We start from the raw sequence: 23,069 nt of genomic DNA on the forward strand, positions 1-23,069 counted from the left end.
CCTTTAAGTGTTACTAACGGTGAATGTTATTTTGGCTGCGGCTTCCTGAGGATGCTATCCTCTCTGGGCTACTCAAGTGTCAGTCAAGCCAGCAGTTTCCACTGGCCGGATCCAGGAGGGCTGCGGGTTATACGAGGCCCCCGTGCTTCAAAGCATTCAGGTTATTTCATCTTATTTATTTCAAGACACATCTAATATGCAGCTGCAGAGAAACCTCACTACACTCAACAAGCTGGATCTATTTTGTCGCAGTTGTCTGGTTTCTAAAACTGAGGGCTGCTGTGACCCACACGGGGCGGGGTCCTGGAGGTTCCCCTTGTGACAAGAATAACCCCATGATTTCATGAATGAGGGACCAGCAGGGTGAGAGACTTCATTTCTGAGTCGAACTCTGGATCTGGAAAAGTTATTGAATAGAATAGAAAGCTTTATTGTCATTGTATTTAATACAACGAGATTCACAGTTGCCACTTCTGGTCAGTGCTTTAAAACAAATACTTGAAAAGACTAAACGAGGCAGATAAAACATATAACGGGTAAAACACACACACAGTTATAAAGAAAATAAAACAGGTAAAGTAGATGTAATAAATAAATATAAACAGAAGTGTTACACTAGAAGTATAAAAAATAAAAAATAGATGTAATTGCACTTGTAAAATAGGTAGGGTAGATGTAATTGGACCTTTTGCTCTGAACAAAACTGAAGAATGAGGATATTTTAAAAACTTGCAATTGAAATTAAAGGTCCCATATTGTAAAAAATAAGATTTTCATGTCTTTTATATTATAAAGCAGGTTTAAGTGCTATATAAATACTGTGAAAGTATCGAAGTGCTCAATATACAGAGAAATACACACAGCCCATATTCAGAAATTGTGCGTTTGAAACAAGCCGTTTGGATTTCTGTCCATTTGTGATGTCACAAATATACAATATATAGACCATTAAACGGTTTTAAATGTAAACATTCTAAATGTGTCCCAATTTATTCCTGGTCGCAGTGTATGTTAATGACATCAGCTGACAGGAAGTAAACATGGACCCAAACTGTTGCCAGGCAGCACAATTCTGTTGCAATTCCGTTGAAATGCACTAAAACGGAGCATTTCAGACAAGAGGGTAAATACAGGTATATTCAAGCAGACAGAATGAGGAAAATAAAGTTTTTTTTTAACATTACAGCATGTAAACATGTTCTTGTAGAAACACAAAATACAAGTATGAACCTGAAAATGAGCACAATATGGGACCTTTAAAAGATTTCATTTGTAAGGCTACCCCCCTTTACTTGTAAATCACTGCAGTGCTCCAGTGGAGTCAGTGAGTGTGAGAGGGACAGCAGCAGCAGCAGCAGCAGCAAGTGTCATCTGGTCTTCCAACTTGGGGAGGGCTTTGGAGTTTAAAATGGTGTGAATATGATAGCTGTAGCCATCGGTATAGCTGCTTATGCAAGTGGAGAAGTGAAGTTGACAGTTCAGAGGCACTAATCTGACAAAAGGACGCAACGGCACAAAGATTTGGGGATATCAACAAATAACTATTGGGGAGCAAAAGAAAGTGGACTTTGAGTGTCGGTGCGGCTGCATGAGGAGAGCTGGGAGGACGCCTAAAAGGTAAAAAGGGCAAAAGGGAGAGACTTGTAATGGAAATTTTCATATCTGAGTAGGCCAAACTTAACCATGTACCTTTAGAGAATCTCAGAGCCTCACAGCTAGTAGACCTTGTCACCATAAGCATTAAAACAGTGACCCGACAGTTTTGTCTTCTGTGACTGTAAACAACAGAGGGCTGAAATACTTGTGATGCTCTGTTGTCTGTTCTGTGCTGACGTAATGATAATGATTCACTTTCTATCTTTCTCTTCTTTGCACTTATCTGTGTGTTATGCTTTAGTATGTATAAATACTGCACTGTTAAGAATTTCCCAGTAAAATAACAGTAAAGAACTGGCAGCAGGGTTGCCTTTATGTTACTGTAAAATTAACATTATTATACTGTCGCTGAAATTTACAGCTTTGTACTGTTAATGAAAAATACAGTTTGAACTGTTTTTTTTTATTAATTTCACAGTATTTTATTTAATTTACTGTTTAAATATTCATTATATAGCTGTTTTTCACCTTTCTTTTACATTATCTTACTGATTTGTTTTAATACACTATTTAGGTTGTATTTTTTACATACATTTTAATAAACATAATTCTTTGCCTAGATGAATAGACTTAGCAGGTTACAGACATAGGAATAGTCACACTAAATACAATTAAAGGCACTTGTTAGGAAAAAGGCTATAATAGACTTGTTGACACTTTTCCCATAATGTCTGTCTATAGCCGGCTACAAGCACAGAATGCAAACCATAACAACATGTGAGTGAAGAACAATAAAGCTAATTCACTGATTTTACAATCATGTACAATGTGCAAGCCTCACATGTGCAGATCAGGTCCCAGAATAAAAAAAATACTGCATGAAACTGTTACTGATGATACTTTAGACTATTGATCAGCAGTAAAGTGCTGTTTTTTTAAGAACGCATTATAGTTCAGTTAAAAAACGGCCTATGAGCGTAATTAAACAGGTTTTCTTTTGTATTAACAGTAAAGCACTGTTTTTAGCAATAACAGGTTAATACTGTTGAAATCCTGCTGTAAATTAACAGCAATTGTTTACAGTGCAGATGTTTTTCTTATTAATATATGCTTTTTTATTAAAGTTACTTGAAAGACAAGTTGTGACCTTGGTTTGTGTCTTGTTTTAACAGAAACTGCCACCACAGACTCAAAGGGAGGTGAGCGACAGATTTAACCCTCGGAGGGGGTAAAAAAGATGACCGTGGTGTCCCAGGAGAACCACGACGACACTGTGGTCGTAACTCCTCTGTTGTTGCAAGATGTTGTTGACCTGGAAGCAGCAGAGCAGCAGGAGGAGTGCGGCAGCAGCGAGCGGCTGGTCATCAACATCTCCGGGCTGCGCTTCGAGACGCAACTGAAGACCCTGAACCGCTTCCCATCCACCCTGCTGGGAGATGCGTGTAAAAGGATGCGCTTCTTTGACCCTCTGAGGAATGAATACTTCTTTGACAGAAACAGGCCGAGCTTTGACGCGGTCCTCTACTACTACCAGTCAGGAGGACGTCTCCGGAGGCCCGTCAGCGTACCTGTGGACATCTTCCTGGAGGAGATAAAGTTCTATGAGTTTGATGATGAGGTCATTGAGATGTTCCGAGAGGATGAAGGTTTATCCAGAGAGGATGACCGCCCTCTGCCCAACAATGTATACCAACGCCAGCTGTGGCTCCTCTTCGAGTATCCGGAGAGTTCAGGACCTGCACGGATAAACGCCATCGTGTCAGTGATGGTTATCTTAATATCCATCATCATATTCTGCTTGGAGACTTTACCCGAGTTCAGAGAAGTCCAATCTGTGCAGGAGAACCATGTGAATGGTAGTGCGAAAGAGCCCAGTCCCTTCACAGACCCCTTCTTCATGGTGGAGACACTCTGCATCATTTGGTTCTCCTTTGAGTTCACCATGCGGTTCCTCTCCTGCCCAAGCAAAGCAGCTTTCTTTAAAAACATCATGAACCTGATAGATGTGGTGGCCATAGTGCCTTATTTCGTCACCCTGGGTCTTGATCTTGCAGAGCACCAAGGCAGCAGTCAGCAGGCTGCATCTCTGGCCATCCTGAGGGTCATCCGTCTGGTGCGCGTTTTCAGGATCTTTAAGCTCTCCAGACACTCCAAAGGTCTCCAGATCCTCGGACAAACGCTTCACGCCAGCCTCAGGGAGCTGGCACTGCTCATCTTCTTCCTCATCATTGGAGTCGTTTTGTTCTCCAGCTCTGTTTATTTTGCAGAAGCAGAAGACCCCGAGTCTGGATTTACTAGTATTCCCGATGCGTTTTGGTGGGCTGTGGTGACAATGACCACGGTTGGATATGGAGACATGTGTCCCTCCACCATCGGGGGGAAATTCGTGGGATCTTTGTGCGCAATCGCCGGAGTGCTCACCATTGCTTTACCTGTCCCTGTCATAGTGTCAAACTTCAATTATTTCTACCACAGAGAGAACGAGGATGAGGAAAATGTCCAGTACGTCCACGTGACGTGCGGACAGCAGACACAGCCCTCTATAGGAGGAGACAGTGAGTCAAACAAAAGTAGTCTCTCCAAAACTGAATCTTTCCAGGAGAGCGACGACTTGGAAACTTTGACGTATCCAATCATAACCCCAGTGGAGACACACACAGTGAGACTGACAGTTGTATAAAATGTTGGGAAACGTATTCCTGGTGAGTGGTCTTCCAGTGGACATATAGAGACATATAGTGGAGTTTGGGCTCCTTCATGTCGGATGCTGACGGTTGTTTTACGCACAGTGGTTCCCAAAACGTGGAGAGTCAGATATTCATGCTACAAAACCACCACCAAAACGAGGATTGGCTTAATTCACTGTTATTGAATTCTCTAGATGGCAAGGGGAAATGAAGGGGGTACAAATCAATAAGTGGGGGGCTGTGCACCAAAGGTTCATACTTGGGAGTCTTCACATGAACACATTTGAGCGTTACGCATGGAATATTTGAAATACCATCAGTAATATTTGAGCCATACAATAACAAACTTGTCAATCTATGAAGGGTATATTGAAATAACCAAAGAAAAAATACATTCGGAGATGTTTTCTCATCTTTAATTTCTCACTAATGTTTTTTTTAAAAAAGCTCTCAAGTGGTGTTTACGCACGAACCAAACTTTGCCTTTCTGCCGTTGAGAACATGACGTAGTCTATTCTCTTAGAATAAAGTGGAAGAGGAGAGCTCAGCTGTGCGTAAAAGCGCACATGAAGCACCATGAGACCAGCTCTGCCCTGGGAAAGCGCACGGTGAACTTTTCACAATTATGACATTATATGAGATATAGAGATTATTATATATACATATATATGTATATATATAGATATATATCTATATATCTATATATATAGATTTACCTCATCTGATTAGTCTTAGAATCACAAATATTCACATCTTCTTAACAAGTCCATTTTGACAGGGCTAACAGCCAACATGTACATATGTGCAAAAGCTGTCTCATTGGGTTTAACTTAGAGACAAAATGATCAATCAACAATGTGTCCAATCAAACTTGTCTTTCAGTCAAAATGTCCATCTGACTTACGTTAAGTGTGTTGCTCTTTACAGCACAGATTTTTACTACTCTTGGTCATTTGGAAAAAGGAAATTGGTGTTCACATCACCCCCATTAGCAGAAAATAAACAAAGAAAAAAGAAATCAGTCCTGGAAAAAAAAAAAAAAAAATATATATATATATATATATATATATATAGAAAGAAATAACAAATTACACTGAGAGATAAAAAACACCTCTGACTTAATTTTTCATTTGGAGCGTGTATTTATGCTTCTATATGAATCTGATGAGACCTCAAGTGAGCTCTGAGCGCCACTCTGTGGATGATAAATATCCCTGCAGACAAAAACACTTCTGCTCTACTGTGTGTAAAATAAATACTTTGCAGCTTGAGTATCTTTGCACTGTTGCAGCTGACCTTGACTGGTTCAGGCATAAGCCCCTGAGATCAATGCTCTCATCATGACTCTGTTATGCATCCGGATGCTTGTGATGGTCAACTAATCACAGCAGAACTCTCACTAATATTAAGGTGGGGTTTTGTTTTCTGCTTACTTGCAGGAGGCAGACGATTATGAGAAGCTTGTTTCTCTCCCTCAGAGTCGTGCGTGGGATCATCTTCTTCTCCAAAGTATTGGATCACTTTCTCACGGATATTGGTGCATTGCCAGAGTTGTAGAGACATCATAGAGGATGAAACACTTTGACATGGTTCAGTGTGTCTTAATGGACATTGTGTGTATCACCAGTAGAAACAAGGCCATTATTTTTGTTGTGCAGGCTTTAATTTCAAGACCACGCATTCTTTGTATAAAAAGCCTTGTGTATACTGTGTTTTTGTAAATCTGAATTATGCAGCTTTTAATGCAAACTTTGAATCGCAACTTGCCTCATGTGTTGTTACAAACATTGCAGTTGCTCGCTGTAAACAACATGTAGCCTATTAAAGACATTACAATGCAATGTCTGCATGACACCAATGCATTGTGAAGTTCCAATGTAATAAAATATTTATTTTTCTAATTCAAACATGTATGTGAACTTAACTTAATCCTTTTTTTATAAATAAATTATGAGTCAGAAAATATAGCACTGGTTATTTTTTCACTCAGACTCGCAGAAGGCAAAGTCCTTTTTTTGTACAAATCCATGCCCATTCATTAGATCAATAGGCCCACACTTTATCCCTTTTGGTGCTGAATGACTGAAAAAAAGGGGCTCAGAAGCAGACATTGTGTTGTCTTGCCACAAAACCAATTAACTTATTAAACTGTCATAGTGATAAATGTGGGGGGATTTATTTGGCTGGAGGCACAAATTAACAAATTAGACATTTTAGTCTGATGACCTGATTTAGTGTTGAATTTGTGTTTTTTTTAGAAAGTCAGAAATTTTGAGGCCCTGGAAAAACCATCCTCCTATACGTCAGCAATGGACCAATATGTGTGCTTCATGTGTTATAATAATGACTTGAGTACCTTCTGGTGTTTTGTTTTGTGGGATTTGTAGTTCTTTTATGTGGTGAATCAATCATCTTGCGCTGTCCTTGGTGCTGAAACTGACCTTTCGTCCTCTGCAGAGCCAGAATTCCTGCATTATTTTCTCTCTCAGATCTGTTTGTCTTCTCTGGAGACATATTATGTAGCTATGAAGATATTATAACTTAGTCAGCATCATAAAGTATCAGATATTGGGTGTGAGCTTTGCACATCCTGGATGCAACCTCCCCTTTATGGGATGTTTCATGTAGCTATGAGGGCTGCAAACACACATGTGGATGATTTGATCTTTCTCATTGCTCACTATAGTAAAATGATGAAAATGTACTAATTTGGTCTCAGATATTGACACATCCCTTGTAATCATTACATCCTGGAGGGATGGGATGAAAAGATGATTTTAATCTCTCACCATTTGATGATATATACAGCTACTTTTATAAATCACTAAACAACTCAAATGTTGCCCAATGCAGTTGTGAAATTTACTAATTTGGTCTCAGATATTGTAACCATTACATCCTGGAGTGATTTTAATCCTTCACCATTTGATGATATATACAGCTACTTTTATAAATCCCTAAACATCTCAAATGTTGCTCCATGCAGTTTTGGGATTTAGAGGTTTTTGTTACAAACTGTCACCTTGGTCTCAGATGGACTATAGATATTGTAATCATTACATCCTGGAGTGATGGGATTAAAAAGGTGATTTTAATCTCTCACCATTTGAAGACTTTTATAAATCACTTAAACATCTTCAAATGTTGCCCCATGCAGTTTGTTGGATTTAGAGAGTTTTTTTGGTTACAAACTGTCCTTTCCCTTTGCAGTCGGATTGCGCCAGAGCTGGCACACAAGCGCTCTCTCTTGTTTTTGTGGTGTGTGGAGAACTTCTGGCGGCGTGCTTTAGTAGAGAGCCGGTCTGCATTGCGTCGAAACCCTCCAACTCCTCCTCCTCCCTCCTCCTCCCTCCTCTCCATCCCATCTCCTCCTCACCTCCCCTGCACTTGCATGTAAAAATGCACAGCAAAAACTTGCTTGACATTGTGGAGAAACATCCGGACCTCTCTGCTGCTGCTGCTGCTGCTGCTGCTGCACACTCAACTCAAATCTGTTTTGATTCATTTTTTCGCTACAACACATTCTACATTCTGCATTCTACATTCTACATTCTGCTCGTCATCTTGTCCTCCTCGCAGCAGATTTTTTTTTGCTGATGCAGTGATGTCTGGAAATGTCAAGGGCTCGCTTATTGCCCCTTAATGTATCTCTCCCCCCCTGAATTTGCAGCACAAGATCTGCTCCTGCGGTATCCAGTGAGCTGTCCACACCACCACACCACCGTGCCAGCAGCAGCTCTAGCGACGCTGCAGCTTTCTCTCTCCATCATCTCAGGCTTTCCATCATTATAGACTCACCTGATTTCCATCTGCTTTTTTAATCTCATCTTTGTGGAGGATGGCGATGAGCACAGTATAGGCTTTTTTTTTTTTTTTTTCCTTTCTTGGTATAGGTGCAATGTAAAGTTGCCACATGACACCCACTGCTGCCCTGCTGTTGGATGCTTTTCCTCGAGGATAAGACGCATTCAAGACCTTTCAAGATCAGCCCACGGTAAGCCTGCAAAAACTGCTGACTCGTACAGTAATGATATGGGCTTGTTATTCTCTCTCTGTAGACAGCTGCTGAAGATACCAGACAAACTACTGTGTTGTTTTTTTTTATCTTGCAGATGTATTTTATGCATCTTTTGCATCTTTTATATAGTGGGCCTGAAGGCTGTATATAGTGATACATCAGCTGGTGTATAATGTCAGTAAATCAGATGTTATGCGTCACATCATAATTCAGGGCTGGTTAGAGAGTGGCATACAGGATAAATCACTGCCTTTAAAGACATAAAACCAACAGCATTTTGTATGTAAAACTAAACTGTACAGAAATATCATGAGTTGTATCAGAGAAACAGGATTAAAAAGAGTCAACTATAGGAATGTAGAAAATAATGCAAGCTCATCATATAATCACGACTACTACAGTACAGAAAGGGTTATAAATGTCTATATTAGAGAAATTTCATAGAGATTCCTTCTCGGTGTAGTGTCTTTACCTTTACTACTGGAAGACTGCACTAATTGCAGGTTGAGAGAAGTACATAAATAAATAAATAAAACTGCAAAAAATGCTGAGCCAGCAAATATCTTGGCTGTTTGATCCCATTATTTCTTCTCTCTCTCTCTCTCTCTCTCTCCCTCCCTCTCTCTCTCTCTCTGGGTGACAGAGGCAGCAGTAACAACAGCAGCAGATGCACCGGAGAGCAGCGATGGTCAAGTCAGCGAGAACCGCAGTGGAGCCGCACTGAGGCAAAGCAGCCAACCAGCCCCCTCGCATCTGGGGACGTCTCCAACAATTTAAGGGGTGTGGGAAGCTGAGGAGTGGAAAATTTGCTCCCGAACCTGAATGCCTGCTCAGTCAGACTAACCCAACACAACTCCTCCTCCTCTTCCCCCTCCACCTCCTCCTCCTCCCAAAATGACCGTGGTAGCAGGAGATAACATGGACGACACCTCGGCTGTCCCGGGCCACCCTCAGGACACCTACCCCCCGGACCAGACGGACCACGAATGCTGCGAGAGGGTGGTCATCAACATAGCCGGTCTCCGGTTCGAGACGCAGTTGAAAACTCTCTCCCAGTTCCCAGAGACGTTGCTCGGCAACCCCAAAAAACGGATGCGGTACTTTGACCCCCTGAGAAATGAGTACTTCTTTGACAGAAACCGCCCCAGCTTCGACGCCATCCTCTACTACTACCAGTCTGGGGGTCGGCTGAGAAGACCAGTGAACGTCCCTTTGGATATGTTCTCAGAAGAGATCAAGTTTTACGAGCTGGGAGTGGATGCGATGGAGAAGTTTCGCGAGGACGAGGGTTTCATCAGGGAGGAGGAGCGTCCTTTACCTGAGAAGGAGTTCCAGCGTCAAATTTGGCTCCTCTTCGAGCACCCGGAGAGCTCAGGCACTGCGAGAGGGATCGCCATAGTGTCTGTGATGGTAATCCTGATTTCAATAGTCATATTTTGTTTAGAGACTTTACCACAGCTGAAAGAGGACCCAAGGGGTCGAATGATTCCATTTGGGAACACTACTATTTATTATAAGCCAAATATCCTCACTGACCCCTTCTTCGTCATTGAGACACTCTGTATAATCTGGTTCTCCTTTGAGTTGATTGTACGCTTTCTGGCGTGCCCGAGCAAACCGGCCTTCTTCAAGAACATGATGAACATGATCGACATCGTGGCTATCATCCCTTACTTCATCACGCTCGGCACCGAGCTGGCCGAAGACCCGGAGAAAGAGGGAGTGGGGGAGCAGGCAACATCTCTGGCCATACTCAGGGTGATTCGTCTGGTCAGGGTGTTCAGGATCTTCAAGCTGTCACGACACTCCAAAGGACTGCAGATTTTGGGGCAGACCCTCAAGGCCAGCATGCGAGAGCTCGGATTGCTGATCTTCTTTCTGTTCATTGGAGTCATCTTATTCTCCAGCGCTGTCTACTTTGCCGAGGCAGAGGAGCAAGGATCCTACTTTGGCAGCATCCCGGATGCATTTTGGTGGGCCGTTGTGTCTATGACAACTGTGGGCTATGGGGACATGGTCCCTGTCACTATAGGAGGCAAGATCGTAGGATCTCTGTGCGCCATCGCCGGAGTGTTGACAATTGCGCTCCCAGTGCCTGTCATTGTGTCCAACTTCAACTACTTCTACCACAGGGAGACCGAGGGAGAAGAGCAGGCGCAGCTGCTCAACGTCAGCAACCCTAACATCCCCTCCGAAACCAACTCCAGCCGCCGTAGCTCGTCCACCGTCAGCAAGTCAGAGTACATGGAGATCGATGGAGACATAAACAATAGCATCGACAACTTTAGGGAGGCAAACCTCAGAACTGGCAATTGCACTATAGCCAACCAAAACTGTGTAAATAAAAGCAAGCTGCTTACAGATGTTTAGACACCAGTTAGTTAACTTTGGGATCTCTATGGGACTGTCATATGTGGAGTAGACCATCAGTTAGGAATGCTTCATTTACCTCCCCAAAGCGCTCTATATGGCATTAGGCCTACAACTACGCTCAGCTATATAGAAAGGAAATCAAAGCTCTTAGAGTATATGACAGGTAGATAGAATAATTAATTCTTCTGATCCTACAAATATATAGGTACATCCAAAAGAAAAACATTACGCATATACACGGAGGACGCCGAGCACACACTGTCCTATCAGACGACCGCGTGATACTTAAAATCTTATGCATGGAGTACAGATAACATTTCAGCAAGTTGCACAATGCACCAGAAAAGTCTGCAGAGACATGCAAGCACCTGCAGCCAAGTGGTAAGCGCCAAGAAGTTAGGTGACCCCCTCCGCTCCCTCCTCCTCCTCCTCTTCCTCTCTCCTCTCTCTCCCTACAAAGGATATCTACTATTCAGCAAAGCACCTTATAGGAGGAAGACTGATCTCTCTTGTTTGGATGTAAACAGATGGTGATCTACTCGCTTTCACGGACATCCGCAATGCTGCTGTTTTTTCAGCAGATGCTGTAATTGTGATATCACCAAGTGATTCAATGCCATGCCCTTTAGACGCAACACAGCACAATGTTAAAGTGAGCTTCACACGAGCATGATTAGAGACTTTCCATTTTGATATCGGCATGCACGAGACACATATCTCACGTAATGGAAAGGATGTTCTTTTTGGATACCTGCCTCCATCCCTTGCCCCTCCTTCTCATCTGTTTTCATACAAGTGCACTGGATGAGTTTTTAATTTGAAATGCTAATCATTTAGAAGTATAGAAATTGAATGTTAAATCTTAAGGGAACAGTACATAAAATGAGATCATAGCATGAAAAAAGTAACCTGCATTATGGTCTATCGACTAAGGTACTTTTGTATCCTGGTATATTTAATGCATGACATGAGTATTCAGCTTGTTGCAATTCAGGCACCCTGCAGTGCCCTATTGTCAGGGAAGCTAAGGAAATCAAATTCTGGATGTTTTCCGAATTGCGATCAAATATATCCAAACCCACCTTGAGGATGCAATTTAAAAGTAGTCAAAGAAACTGAATAAATATTATCGAAAATGCATATAATTATAATAAGCACCAATTACAGTATCAATAGTGCAGTGCATGGACCTTCTTTGAACAAGAAAAGTTAACATATCATTAGTCATGCTTCCATTTCCACGTCCAATTTGAGTACGTATTGGTTTGGAATCCACTAAAACAAAAGGATCGATACCAAATTTCACTTCATATTACAGAGAATTATTCTGACATTAGTTGCTAGTGCCTTTATCCCTTTCACCAACAGGACCAGTGAAAGTGCCTCTGTGTACAATTGGATTTGTGAGGTTGAGCAGAGCTGGTTGACCTTCTGCTCTGGTGTTGATACGTTATGATGTTAAAGATGAGCAAGGTTGAAACAGCAGGTGATTGTGGTCAAAAACAAAAAAAAAAGATGATCCATGGCTGTTATGCACAACCCAGTTTTCATGCCGTCATGCACTTAATTATGCCCTTAAGCAGCGATGTATTGTACTCTGCATGTTTACCAATCCAACTCAAAAGGGAATATCCATATAGGTTTTAAACATGTTTTATTTATGTCTGTTGTTTTTTATGTTCGTGCACCATGCATCCTTTCAGGGTCTCTACCTCAGCGAGGTCATTGCAAACTTGCTGCAGAGCTGCAAGCTTCAATGCAGGGCTTCCTATACCATAATGCAAAATGGAACCTTAAGTGTAAAACTGCAGTCATGCAACATTGAATGTGAGAGTCCCACAGCATAGCCTTTACACAAGCACTTAGGATGAATAGTATACCACAGTCCCGCTCCTTTTGTTCACTTAAAGCTACGCACAATCAGAACATCCACATGTAGGGAGTTTGTAGAAGATTGACTGTTTTTATATGTTGGTTTTCTTTGAATCGATGGTATCTAAAGTTACTGTTGTGTCACCTGAATGTGTTTCATGTACAAGACGGTGGTTTGTTATAGTTTTTAAACCCTGCAATCCTTGGGCATTATGATGCAGCCCGTCTTTTTGCACAATCATTTTGTTCTGTTGCCTGAACCCTTTTTTTTTTTGCCAGTGAGATTTTTTTTTTCACTGTGCTTGCTCACACGTAGTGCATTGTTTCTCCAGACAGACTAACTGCAGATAGATTTGGACAAAGTGTAACGACTACTTGAAAATCTCCAGCTACTGTACATCACTCAGTTTTGAGATGAATTCACCCAAATAATAGTAAGATTTTCTAATGTACTGTACGCTCTTTTTTATTATTATTTAGCACTCTCCTGACAAAAAAAAAAAAGAGCTCCACTGCAATGCTACTTGAATGTCACATAGTTGTTTCTGTTGGTGCAATGGCTATTCTTTGTGGTGCTAGTACAGGACTACTATTGTTGTCTTGGTGGTACCATCGCACGTTACTTTCAACAAGACTTTTTCCATTTCTTGTTTTTGTTATTGGTGACTGCTTGGTTAGTTTAGGGCACTTGTTTGTCATTTTATTTGGATGATCTTTGTACTGTACCGCTGAAGAGTGTCTGCCTCAGGCGAGGTAAAAAATCCAGAGCCTTGCAACTCATCATGAGAGCAAAAAAAGATACACATTTGTGTCAGGGATCTTCAATTTGTATAGGGTTTCTCATACAGAAGGACATCAATAATACCCAACACCATATATTATATTGCTATATATAGATACAAAGAAATTATAGTAGTCTCATTAATGCAGCTATCAGGAAATTGTTCGCTTTGTTCACAAGTTTCTTGATGCTTGAAAGCAGCGACGTGTTTAACATGTCCTGCAGGAAACGGCTGAAAGTGAGACGAAGAAAATAACTAAATGACACCCCTCACGTTAGCAGCGCTGTGAGGGCATGTATAGATGGTGCTATGCATTCAATTACCCAACAGAAACATGCATTCTTAACAGCAATAGAATAACAGATAAACTGTTTCTTAGATGCTTTTTGTAAAAAAAAAAAAAAAAAAATCTATTTTGAATGTCGGAAATCACTTGACAGATAACTCACAACAGGGCTGTTTATGTACCAACCTCTTACCCTCTGTGCTGTGATTTTGTAAGGTCAGCGGGGTCAAATGTAGAGGCCGAGAGAAACCCGTGAAAAGTCCAAATATAGGCGTTGTGATTGTGGCGGTCCCTATTAACCACCCAGGTCGGACTGGAGTTGTTTTGCAGTCAGGAACGAAAAGCTGCTGATGGGTTCAGTCGAACGTATAACACAGTCCCAAAGGAACAGCCCATAATGCACTTAGAGAGAGGATCTATCGTCAGTTCACCGGACTGATCAGATGTGTGAGAGAAAGTCAGAGAAGGTGCCTAAATTGTTTTACATATTCATTTGTTTAGCTTACTGTTAGATGTTAATGCTTCTGCAAACAAACACGAGTGAGAAGATCTACAAAAAAAAAATGACATTAATTAATTAAACTATAAGAAAAAACATGAAATGTCACGAGAACAAAATGCAATTTAGCTACAATAAGATAGAGAAAAAGTAACCACTATATACTGCAATTACGTATGAAAAACAATGTGTTTTTATTTTCTTTCTTTTTTTGGTGGCACTGTAACATGACTGATTTAGGAAGAACATGCCATATACTGGAATATCAAAGACAATATGTTCCTCTGGCAAGCCATGATAATGAAACTACTGTATTATGATCAATTGCTATACACTAAATGATATGGACAAGAAGTGTACTATTATAAAAAACAACTTATGGTTTGTTTTTTTTGGGTTTTAAGAAGAAGAAAAAATCATTCAAACACCATGTTCACATTTGTTCCAATCTCCACTGCTGAACCTACTGCATAATGTATCTCTACAGAAACCTACTAACCGCAAAAAACTGCATGGTCGATGGAAGACTGCATGAGTTTTGCCTTTCAAACTGTGGATCAACTATAATACAGTTGCATCATTTAAAAAAAGAAACCCTTGCTTTCATCTGCACCAAGGCTTCCTGTGAAAGGCCCTGTTCAGAAGTTGTCTTGTCCTCTGCTGGATTCCTTAAAAGCACCTTAGCGCTGACCTCATCACTAAGACGGCGTTGGGCGTCCGAGCCGTGCTCAGCGTCCGTGTGTGATCTTCAGGTTGTGCTCGCTATAGGCTCTGAATGTGAGCAAGGACATTAAAGGGCTAGTTTCTCAAACTTTATCTCTATTCTAGGACTGAAACGCTCCCTCAAGTGACATTTTGTTCTTATCTCAGTCTAGACTGTAGTGATACTGTGTTGTTGGAAACATGCCCATCATGTCTAAACAGGGCCACACACCCTCCTCTGTACTACATTTGGTTTTAAGGCATTCTTGTTTGCTAAAGGTGTCGATGTCGGGACTGCTTTCTGCCTGCTGAGGAGGCACTGAACAGGATCAAATGTTGGGATGTTGGGATTATCGCTGAGAAGACCGTGTTTGTGTTAGATGGCTGATGAGTTTGTCTTTCCTGTCAAGAATGCACATTTAATTGCTTGTAGGGAAGTTTTGGAGCAAAGCGCTAAAAAAAAGGACTGTTTCTGCTCTTCTTTTCATCCACAAGCAAACCAAACTCTGATTGTGTTATTATCTAATCCAGCCGTCATTGTCATGTTGTGTTTACCAAGGATTATGCTACAATGTGTTCAGTTTGTCACATGATGACAAAGGCATGGTCTGTGATCTATGCAAGGGTTATTTCTTTTATTTTTCCTTATATCACTTATGATTTCATCTTACATTAACTTCAATAAATTTTTAAGGATCTGCTGGTGTATGCTCATTTTGGCTCGGGATGGGGGTGTATATCTGCACTACGGACCTGCACATTAAAGGGATAGTTCGGGTGTTTTGAAGTGGGGTTGCATGAGGTACTTATCCATAGTCAAGTGTATTATTTACAGTAGATGACAGTCGGCACGCCCCCAGTTTGGAGAAACAGACAGCAGAACCAACACCGGAGCAAAGCAATACAGTGCTGTGGACGGGGCTGGCAGAAAAACGTATTTTAGCCACCCAAAAGAAAGGCTCACCTAAAAAAAAATCTATATCCGTTTAAGTGTATGCTATATTTAGAATATTTTCAGCGCTTTACCTTGCCATCAGACGGCACTTTCCTTCTCCTTTCCGACAGGGATCTGAACTGAAACTATGCTCTCTCCAAAGCCAGCAGGCTCAGATGACAAAAACAGTAAAAATACGTTTCACCTTCAGTTCAATTCCCTGTTGGAAAATATTCTAAATATAGCATACACTTAAACAGATATCAATTTTTTTTAGGTGGCTAAAATATGTTTTTCTGCTGCCCCCGTCCACAGCAGTACATTGCTTTACTCCGCTGCCGATAACTCTTGTCTGTTTCTCTAAATTGGGGGCGTGCCGACCATCATCTACTGTAGGTAATACACTGACTATGGATAAGTACCTCATACAACCCAACTTCAAAACAGTTGAACTATCCCTTTAATTAAACCATCTGCAGAAATATGCTGCATTGTGTGTTGTTGCAGAACTAGAGGTCTCAATCTAAACGTGTCCGCTGTGCTACAGTAGCCTCTCACTGAAGCCATTAGCAGTGATTCAATGGGCTAAGGTAATGGTTACACACTAATCCGGCTGTCCCAGGGGAGGCCCGCTTACCTCTGTCATTCCCTTCGAGTTGTTACACACCTCGGGGGCCTGAAGAAGAGCTCCCCTCCACTCTCTGCTGCTTCCTCCTGTAGTCACACAGACACATGCTTAAAACCATCAGAGCATGACTCTAAGGTGTTGTGCATCTGCTAAGTATGGGATTATGAAGTTATAGAGTGCTCCAGGAATGAGTCCTAAAACCCAGAATTGAGACTAAGGTAGCATTTTAGCACTTCTGCTTCCCTCGTCTGGAAGTCAATGAGTTTTTTGAATGGGTTTTTAGTTAGATGCCTGAAACAAGGCCTGTGGTTAACACAATATCAGAGACACAAATCACCAGGCTTTCAGCCAGGAGACCGGGATTCACATCCCCTGTGAAACCATCAACGTATAGTTGTCATGTGTTCACAACCTTAAGTTTCATTTTCACTTTAGAAACTTCGTTATTTTAAGCCAAAAACAAAATGTTTTCCCCTAAACTAAGTGGTTTTGTTGCGTAAATCTAAAGAAGCCTTTTTGTTTGTGTTCAAAACGTAATGTTTTATCCAGTTTTACAACGTGTTGCTTTTAAGTTTCGCTTTCACTTTTAAAACACAGTAGGTGTAGTAGGCCCATAATGGCTCACATGTACTTATAGTGACCGATAACGCCTAATTAATGGCCTGATAACAATCGAATCGGGTGAAATATCATAAAAGTGGTGTTTATTTGTGAAGATTATCTTGATGACCAAACGTGTAAGTATCATAAACGTGTGTTTGCCACAGAGCTTATTTTCTGCAATAATCCAAAACCGGACGGAAAAATCTCATCGGCTTGTTGTCGAGGGAACCAGTGCGATGCTAATTTCCTGGTTGGCGTACAAAAATACGTCATCCTTGCAGCTCTCTATTAGGGATGCAACTAAAAATTACGTCATTAATGGGCTTTAGTATACGGCTTTGTTGAATACTTGTTTCTGATTGGTCGATCACAGCGTTCTACGCTCCGTTATTTCTTTATAACAGACCATTACTATGTATAACAGACCGTTGCTATGGGCGCAGTCCTGATGTCGGACTCTGGTGGACTGCTTTTGTGTCAAATTATTGATTTCTTAAGTAGCCTTGTAATAAGCGGGATAATGTTCAGCTAGTGTTGTGAAATAAACCCCTTCAGGGCGATGCTTTGCGTCCGTGTGCCGCATCACACTATCGGGGTTTATTTCACAACAATGACCGGCTCGCTGTATATTATCCCTTACATAAAAAATAGTGAAATATGCCCATCATGATATCCTAAAGCCCAAGGGGACATCTTCAAACGGCTTGTTTTGTCTAAAACCAAAAGATATTCAGTGTACAATCACATAAGACAAAGAAAAGCTCATATTTGAGAAGCTGGTAATCAAAATAGTTGCTTCAGAGTAGATTTGAGATACGGAGTAAAGTTTTTACCATCCATTTACTCAAAATATAACCTTTTCAAGTATACTCTAAAGCATCTTGTTTGTAAGAGTGTGATTATGATTAAACCTCATCATGAGGAGGTCTTTTTTTATATTAAATACATGCAGCTGTCGAACCCTAAAACAGCGAACAAACAAACACATCCAATCATAGAACAGTCGAGCGATGAAACTGAAAGAAGTGGGCGCAATTTTTTGGGGTGTGAAGATGATTCATTGCCACTTCTGTCCTGTGATGGCGTGAAGCTGAATATTTGTGGAGAACATTGGACAGCAGAGGCATCACGCTGAATGCTGCTGTCCATCTGTCTCTGTCCCTCTCAGTTTCTCTGTTGTCTGCAGCCCGGCTCTGTTTGCTGTATGGTGACCTTAACAGAAGTGAGCCTCTTCTTCTTCCTTGTCCTCTGCATTGCCCTCAGGAAATGCAGCACTCCTCACTCTGCAGGCAGCAGCAGTAAGGGTGGGGTGAGCTGGCGCCGGTCCCACTCTTCTTGCACACACTATACTCTCTCTCTCTCTCTCTCTCTCTCTCTCTCTCTCTCTGTGTGTCTGTCTGTCTTTGTCTCTCACTCTCCTGAGTGCTGTGAAACTCCACTGGACTGTAATAGCACAGAGCATCGTACAAGAGAGGAGCTCAGTCATAGTAGAGGATATCACACCTGCTTTTATTAGTTTTCTCTCTCTGTTGTTACTTATGTTTCACTTACCTACATGCACACACACGCACGCACGCACACACGCACACGCACACGCACACGCACACGCACACGCACACGCACACACACACACACACACACACACACACACACACACACACACACACACACACACACACACACACACACACACACATACCATCCCACCATGACTGTCAGATAACTCATGTTTACTTTTTCCATGTCCTCCGTGACCATTTGTATTTTTTTTTAAAGCTGCACTAATCAATGTTTTCATATCATTATCATATCAGACTATGAGTAATGTGAAAGACGAACCCACAGAGACTTACAACCTGACTCAGCTCTAAAGGCCTCACACACACCGGAGGCGTGATGAGTAAACAACACGAAAATGCGAAATACTCGCCTGTGAATATTATTATTATATATTATATCTCTAGGGCTTTTATTGTGAAAGGTAATAACAGGAGTGAATCTGATCTGCGCTGCTTTTGTCAAGGTTGAAAGGAGTAATAAAGTTTGCCGTCTCAATTCAAACTTTTATAATCCTATAGCCGCATCTAAACCCGTTCTGCACAGTGATTGGTTGATGCCTTTATTCGTGGTGCAAATTAAACTAAAAAAAACAACAACAACAAATCAACCTTATTACACAAACAATAGTTTGAAAAAATATATTAACGTGTGATTAATTACAAAAAAACGCATCTGGTGTGTAAAGGCTTTTAGAAGCATTGTAGCGTCGTTCAGCTCATTGTTTTGGTTTAAACGTAACTGTGTTGGTTCAGTCTCACTGCTCTCACCAACAATAGCAGCAGGCAGCTCTGATATAAATCCACTGTACGCTACCTGCACAGCACCAACCAGCAGAAACAGACTCAAATCAGATACTTTAGTTAGTACACTTCCATGTAATACCCTGTGCACACTATGTACTTATTTGTGTAGTGCATGAATTTCGACAGGGTAGTGTCGCACACGGCTGTTGTGCACTCACCGAAAGCTCGGTAGATCAGCCGTATCAGCAAAAATGTCATAATTCAGATGGATAAATTAATTAAATTTGTATCAATAACGGCTTCTGTTCGACTACAGTATAGTGGTACTTAGTGAAAAAAAAAATGTATAACTTAAATTTGTATAGTTCATTGTTCGCTGTGTCAATCTGTGTCAACTGCTGCAGCTTTCTCTCTCATCATTTTCACAAGTTTGAAATAGGTTGGTGGCACACCTGTGTTTACCCTGTGATGCTATGTCACAATGACTGCTGTGAAAAGACCCTGTTAGGTATGAAAAGCTGTGATTGAAAGTCACCTTATTCCACTCTATACCATACCATCACATGCACATTATATGTCATGGTGTGGTTAGTTGGGTGGACCCAAACACAGGACACTGGCGGGAGACAGAAGAAGTTTAACTGATTTATTGATACGGGTGAAGAGGATCGTCAGATCCGGCTGAGCAGAGTGGATGAACGTGGGCTGGCTTGAGGAGCAGGCAGGCCAGCAGGAGGGCTGGCTGTGATCCTGAAGTACAGGAGAACAGGATTAGGCCAGACAGCAAACAACACACAAGGAGATCATGCAAAAACTAGAAAACACAAGGACCAACCTGAAACGTAGACGGAACAATCTGGTGAGGACTGGGAGGAAAACCAGGGTTGATATACTGTGGAAGAGTAGATTGCTGACCGGTGTGTGCAGAGCTGGGAGCCTCGAGAGGTGAAGAGCAGATTGATGACAGTGTGTTTAGGTAGACTGGGCCCAGGTTGAGAGCAGGACAAGGCCTATTGAAAGAGGCTGGGACACGGGTCTTTAGCTATGGGGTACGACACATGCACAGTGTAACTGGAGCTGCGGTCGTACGTTGCTATTGGCTCACATTTGGCGAGTGCAGACCAGATTGTAATGCGCATATGTTGTACCCCAAAGATATGATGCGTTGATGATGCGTGACATCTCCTCTTTCCACCCTCCTGGCAGCAGGACAGGATGAAACACCTTTACACACACAAAGACAAGCCGGGGACATGGAAGACAAAAGGAGTGGGAAACACAAGAGACACAAGCTGGAGCACGACCATGACAGTATATTCTGTACTGGCTTCTTCCAACTCTTCATGGAAACTCTGTGATATTTACACTTATTAAAACACACCACTCCATCAAAAGGAAGTATTTTGTGCATCATTTTAGAACCATTTTCCCAAAAGTCAACCTGACATATTTGGTATCTCTGGAAACTTTAGGATCTCCACTAGAATTTAATTATAAAGTTATCAGGGTTTGAACAATGTTTGGCTGCAGAGCACATAGTTTGTCAGTGAGGTTTAAAGGGTAAGGTTGGTGACATTCTATATTTTTTCTTATTGTCAACAAATTCTACAAAGAAATGTGTTCGTCCATCTCTTTAAACGAGTCACAGATATGTAGTTGAATTTTTATAAAAGACTGAATAGTTTCCTAAAACAGCTGAGCACTGTAGTTTTTAGAAAACTATTTTTCGGGGACTATTTTCAGCTGCAAATTTGGTGCTCTAGTGCAGTGATTTTCAAAGTGGGGGCCAGGGGAGCCTCAACAAATTGGACGAAAGATGAGGGAAAATGCTAAAAAGATACATTTAAAAAAATAAAATTGTATTATTATTATTGTAAGCTGTCAGTGTTGCCCTGTAACGGTTTGTGCCTGCCACGAAGTTGCTCCGCTCCTCTCCTGAAATTTAGATTGCTAGCTTATTACAAAAATGGGCACGTTTTTGAAAATGAAAAGACCTGACGAGCAGACACAAACACACAGACACACGCACAATGTTGTTGAATGTAGTTAACTAAACTGACAAATAATGCTTCTATTGGAAAAGAGAACTATTGAATCTAATGGAATGATTAAATATTTGAAAGACAAATGTAATTATTATTGCGTTAATAAAAGTAAGGAAATATATTCAGAAGTTTTATATTATTTATTTATTGTTTAAACATTTGCCGTATTATTGTCAATGGGATTTTAAAGACATCTTGCCAAAGGGGGGCCCCGGCCATAAGATAATGTTATTTGGGGGGTTCTTGGCATGGAAAAGTTTGGGAACCCTGACTGAAGTGAATATTTACGGCAAGATGATGGTGTATGCAGGACTGGCTCAAATACATCTACACAGTGCCCATGTTTATGTTTAATAAAGCAACATGTCAGATCAATTAAACATAGGATCACTTAATTGTTGTTTTTGTTGTTTTCATGGATTTGTTGACAACAAGAAAAATATAGAATATCACCAGACTCATCCTCTAGAAAGTCGACTTGACGCACTTCCTGGTGGATGGTTATTGGACGTTTCAGGTCAACACGAGCACCCAGGTGTCAGCCTCCACATGCAAATGAGAAGCATGTAATTGAAACTGTGGTTTAAGCCACTGTCTTGTTAATCCCTGATCAACGTGTGGAACTAATTGAGGTGCTGTCTATCAACGCCCCCCTTCTCCTCCTCCTCCTCCACACTCTACGCTCTATCTTACAACTGTCTGAACACAACGTCTGCCAGCTGTGTGTCTCCTTATCAAGGAATGAGTGTTTACAAGCCGTGCCTGCGTGCAGATGTACTGTGGCTGCATGTGCTCATTCCCTCACTGCTTCTATCTTTCATTCGGTTTATCTCTCTTACACACACGCACACGCACACTTGCACACACACACAAAGGATGGCTGATTTGCCTGAGTCAGGCCTCTGGCTCACTTGATATTCCCCGATCGATTTCTTTGAAGACAGACACTCATCCCATATCCCTTGTACAAAAATGCCATGCAATTCCTGCTGACGTCATCCAAAAAGTTTCTCAAGGGCCTTTTCATTGTGGCCCAATCAGCTGCGCATGCACAGTATCGTATGATTGCTCTGTATCATATGACAAGTGTCCTCTGGTGTTGGCTTTATCGCTGTGTAAAACCAAAAGGCCAGTAGTCCACCTCTAACAGCCTCACATAGAGTAGGTTCTGAATGTTAACAATGTGCAAAATAGCTTTGACAGCATTATTGGATCTCCCATGCTTGAGCCAAAGCCCTTGGGCCTAACACTACCCCACCCCCAGGTCCAAGCCCACCCGCCTCTCTTATCCCCCCCGATCCCCGAGGCCCTCTCTCTGGCCCACTTCCTCTTTGCATTACCTCCATCAGGCCGGGCTGCTGACACACTTGTTTAATAATTAAGGCCACGTCCATAATTTCCTCATCCTTGTGGAAGTCCACAAATGGTCTCAGTGAAACTCAGGCCAGTTAAATGTACCTCTTTACCTCGGGCCACTGACAGCCCTACATCACTGTATACTGATACGGAGCAGATGATGCCATCCAGCGAAGGCGGTGGTGGACGGATCAGAAGGAATGAGTTCATCATGAATTACCCACTCGTCTTTTTATCACTTTATCCAATTTCCATTGACGTAGACACACTCACACATCCTGTGGTGGAGTGTCTGCCATCACACCGTATTCTAGGAATAATGCATGACGGAGTACATTAACTATAAAACAAGCATCGATATGTCTGATTGTCCACCGTCCCTCCG

The 23,069-nt window shown here is 41.6% G+C and overlaps 2 protein-coding genes across 2 annotated transcripts; both read left to right on the forward strand.

The window, feature by feature from the left end:
• The first annotated feature begins 1,162 nt into the window (after positions 1 to 1,162).
• LOC119486839 (shaker-related potassium channel tsha2-like) lies at positions 1,163 to 6,248 on the forward strand. Its single transcript, XM_037767279.1, has 2 exons — positions 1,163 to 1,617; positions 2,769 to 6,248. Exon 2 carries the CDS (start codon positions 2,834 to 2,836, stop codon positions 4,274 to 4,276), a length of 1,443 nt encoding a protein of 480 aa, XP_037623207.1. The 5' UTR covers positions 1,163 to 1,617; positions 2,769 to 2,833; the 3' UTR covers positions 4,277 to 6,248.
• A 121-nt stretch (positions 6,249 to 6,369) lies between these two features.
• Positions 6,370 to 15,513, forward strand: kcna1a (potassium voltage-gated channel, shaker-related subfamily, member 1a). The gene is made up of 2 exons (XM_037767278.1): positions 6,370 to 8,277; positions 8,945 to 15,513. The coding sequence occupies exon 2, from the start codon at positions 9,196 to 9,198 to the stop codon at positions 10,669 to 10,671; it is 1,476 nt and encodes a 491-aa protein (XP_037623206.1). The 5' UTR covers positions 6,370 to 8,277; positions 8,945 to 9,195; the 3' UTR covers positions 10,672 to 15,513.
• Positions 15,514 to 23,069: the final 7,556 nt, after the last annotated feature.

This window comes from Sebastes umbrosus, chromosome 4, assembly GCF_015220745.1.
Source record: "Sebastes umbrosus isolate fSebUmb1 chromosome 4, fSebUmb1.pri, whole genome shotgun sequence".
Classification (NCBI taxonomy): Eukaryota; Metazoa; Chordata; class Actinopteri; order Perciformes; family Sebastidae; genus Sebastes; species Sebastes umbrosus.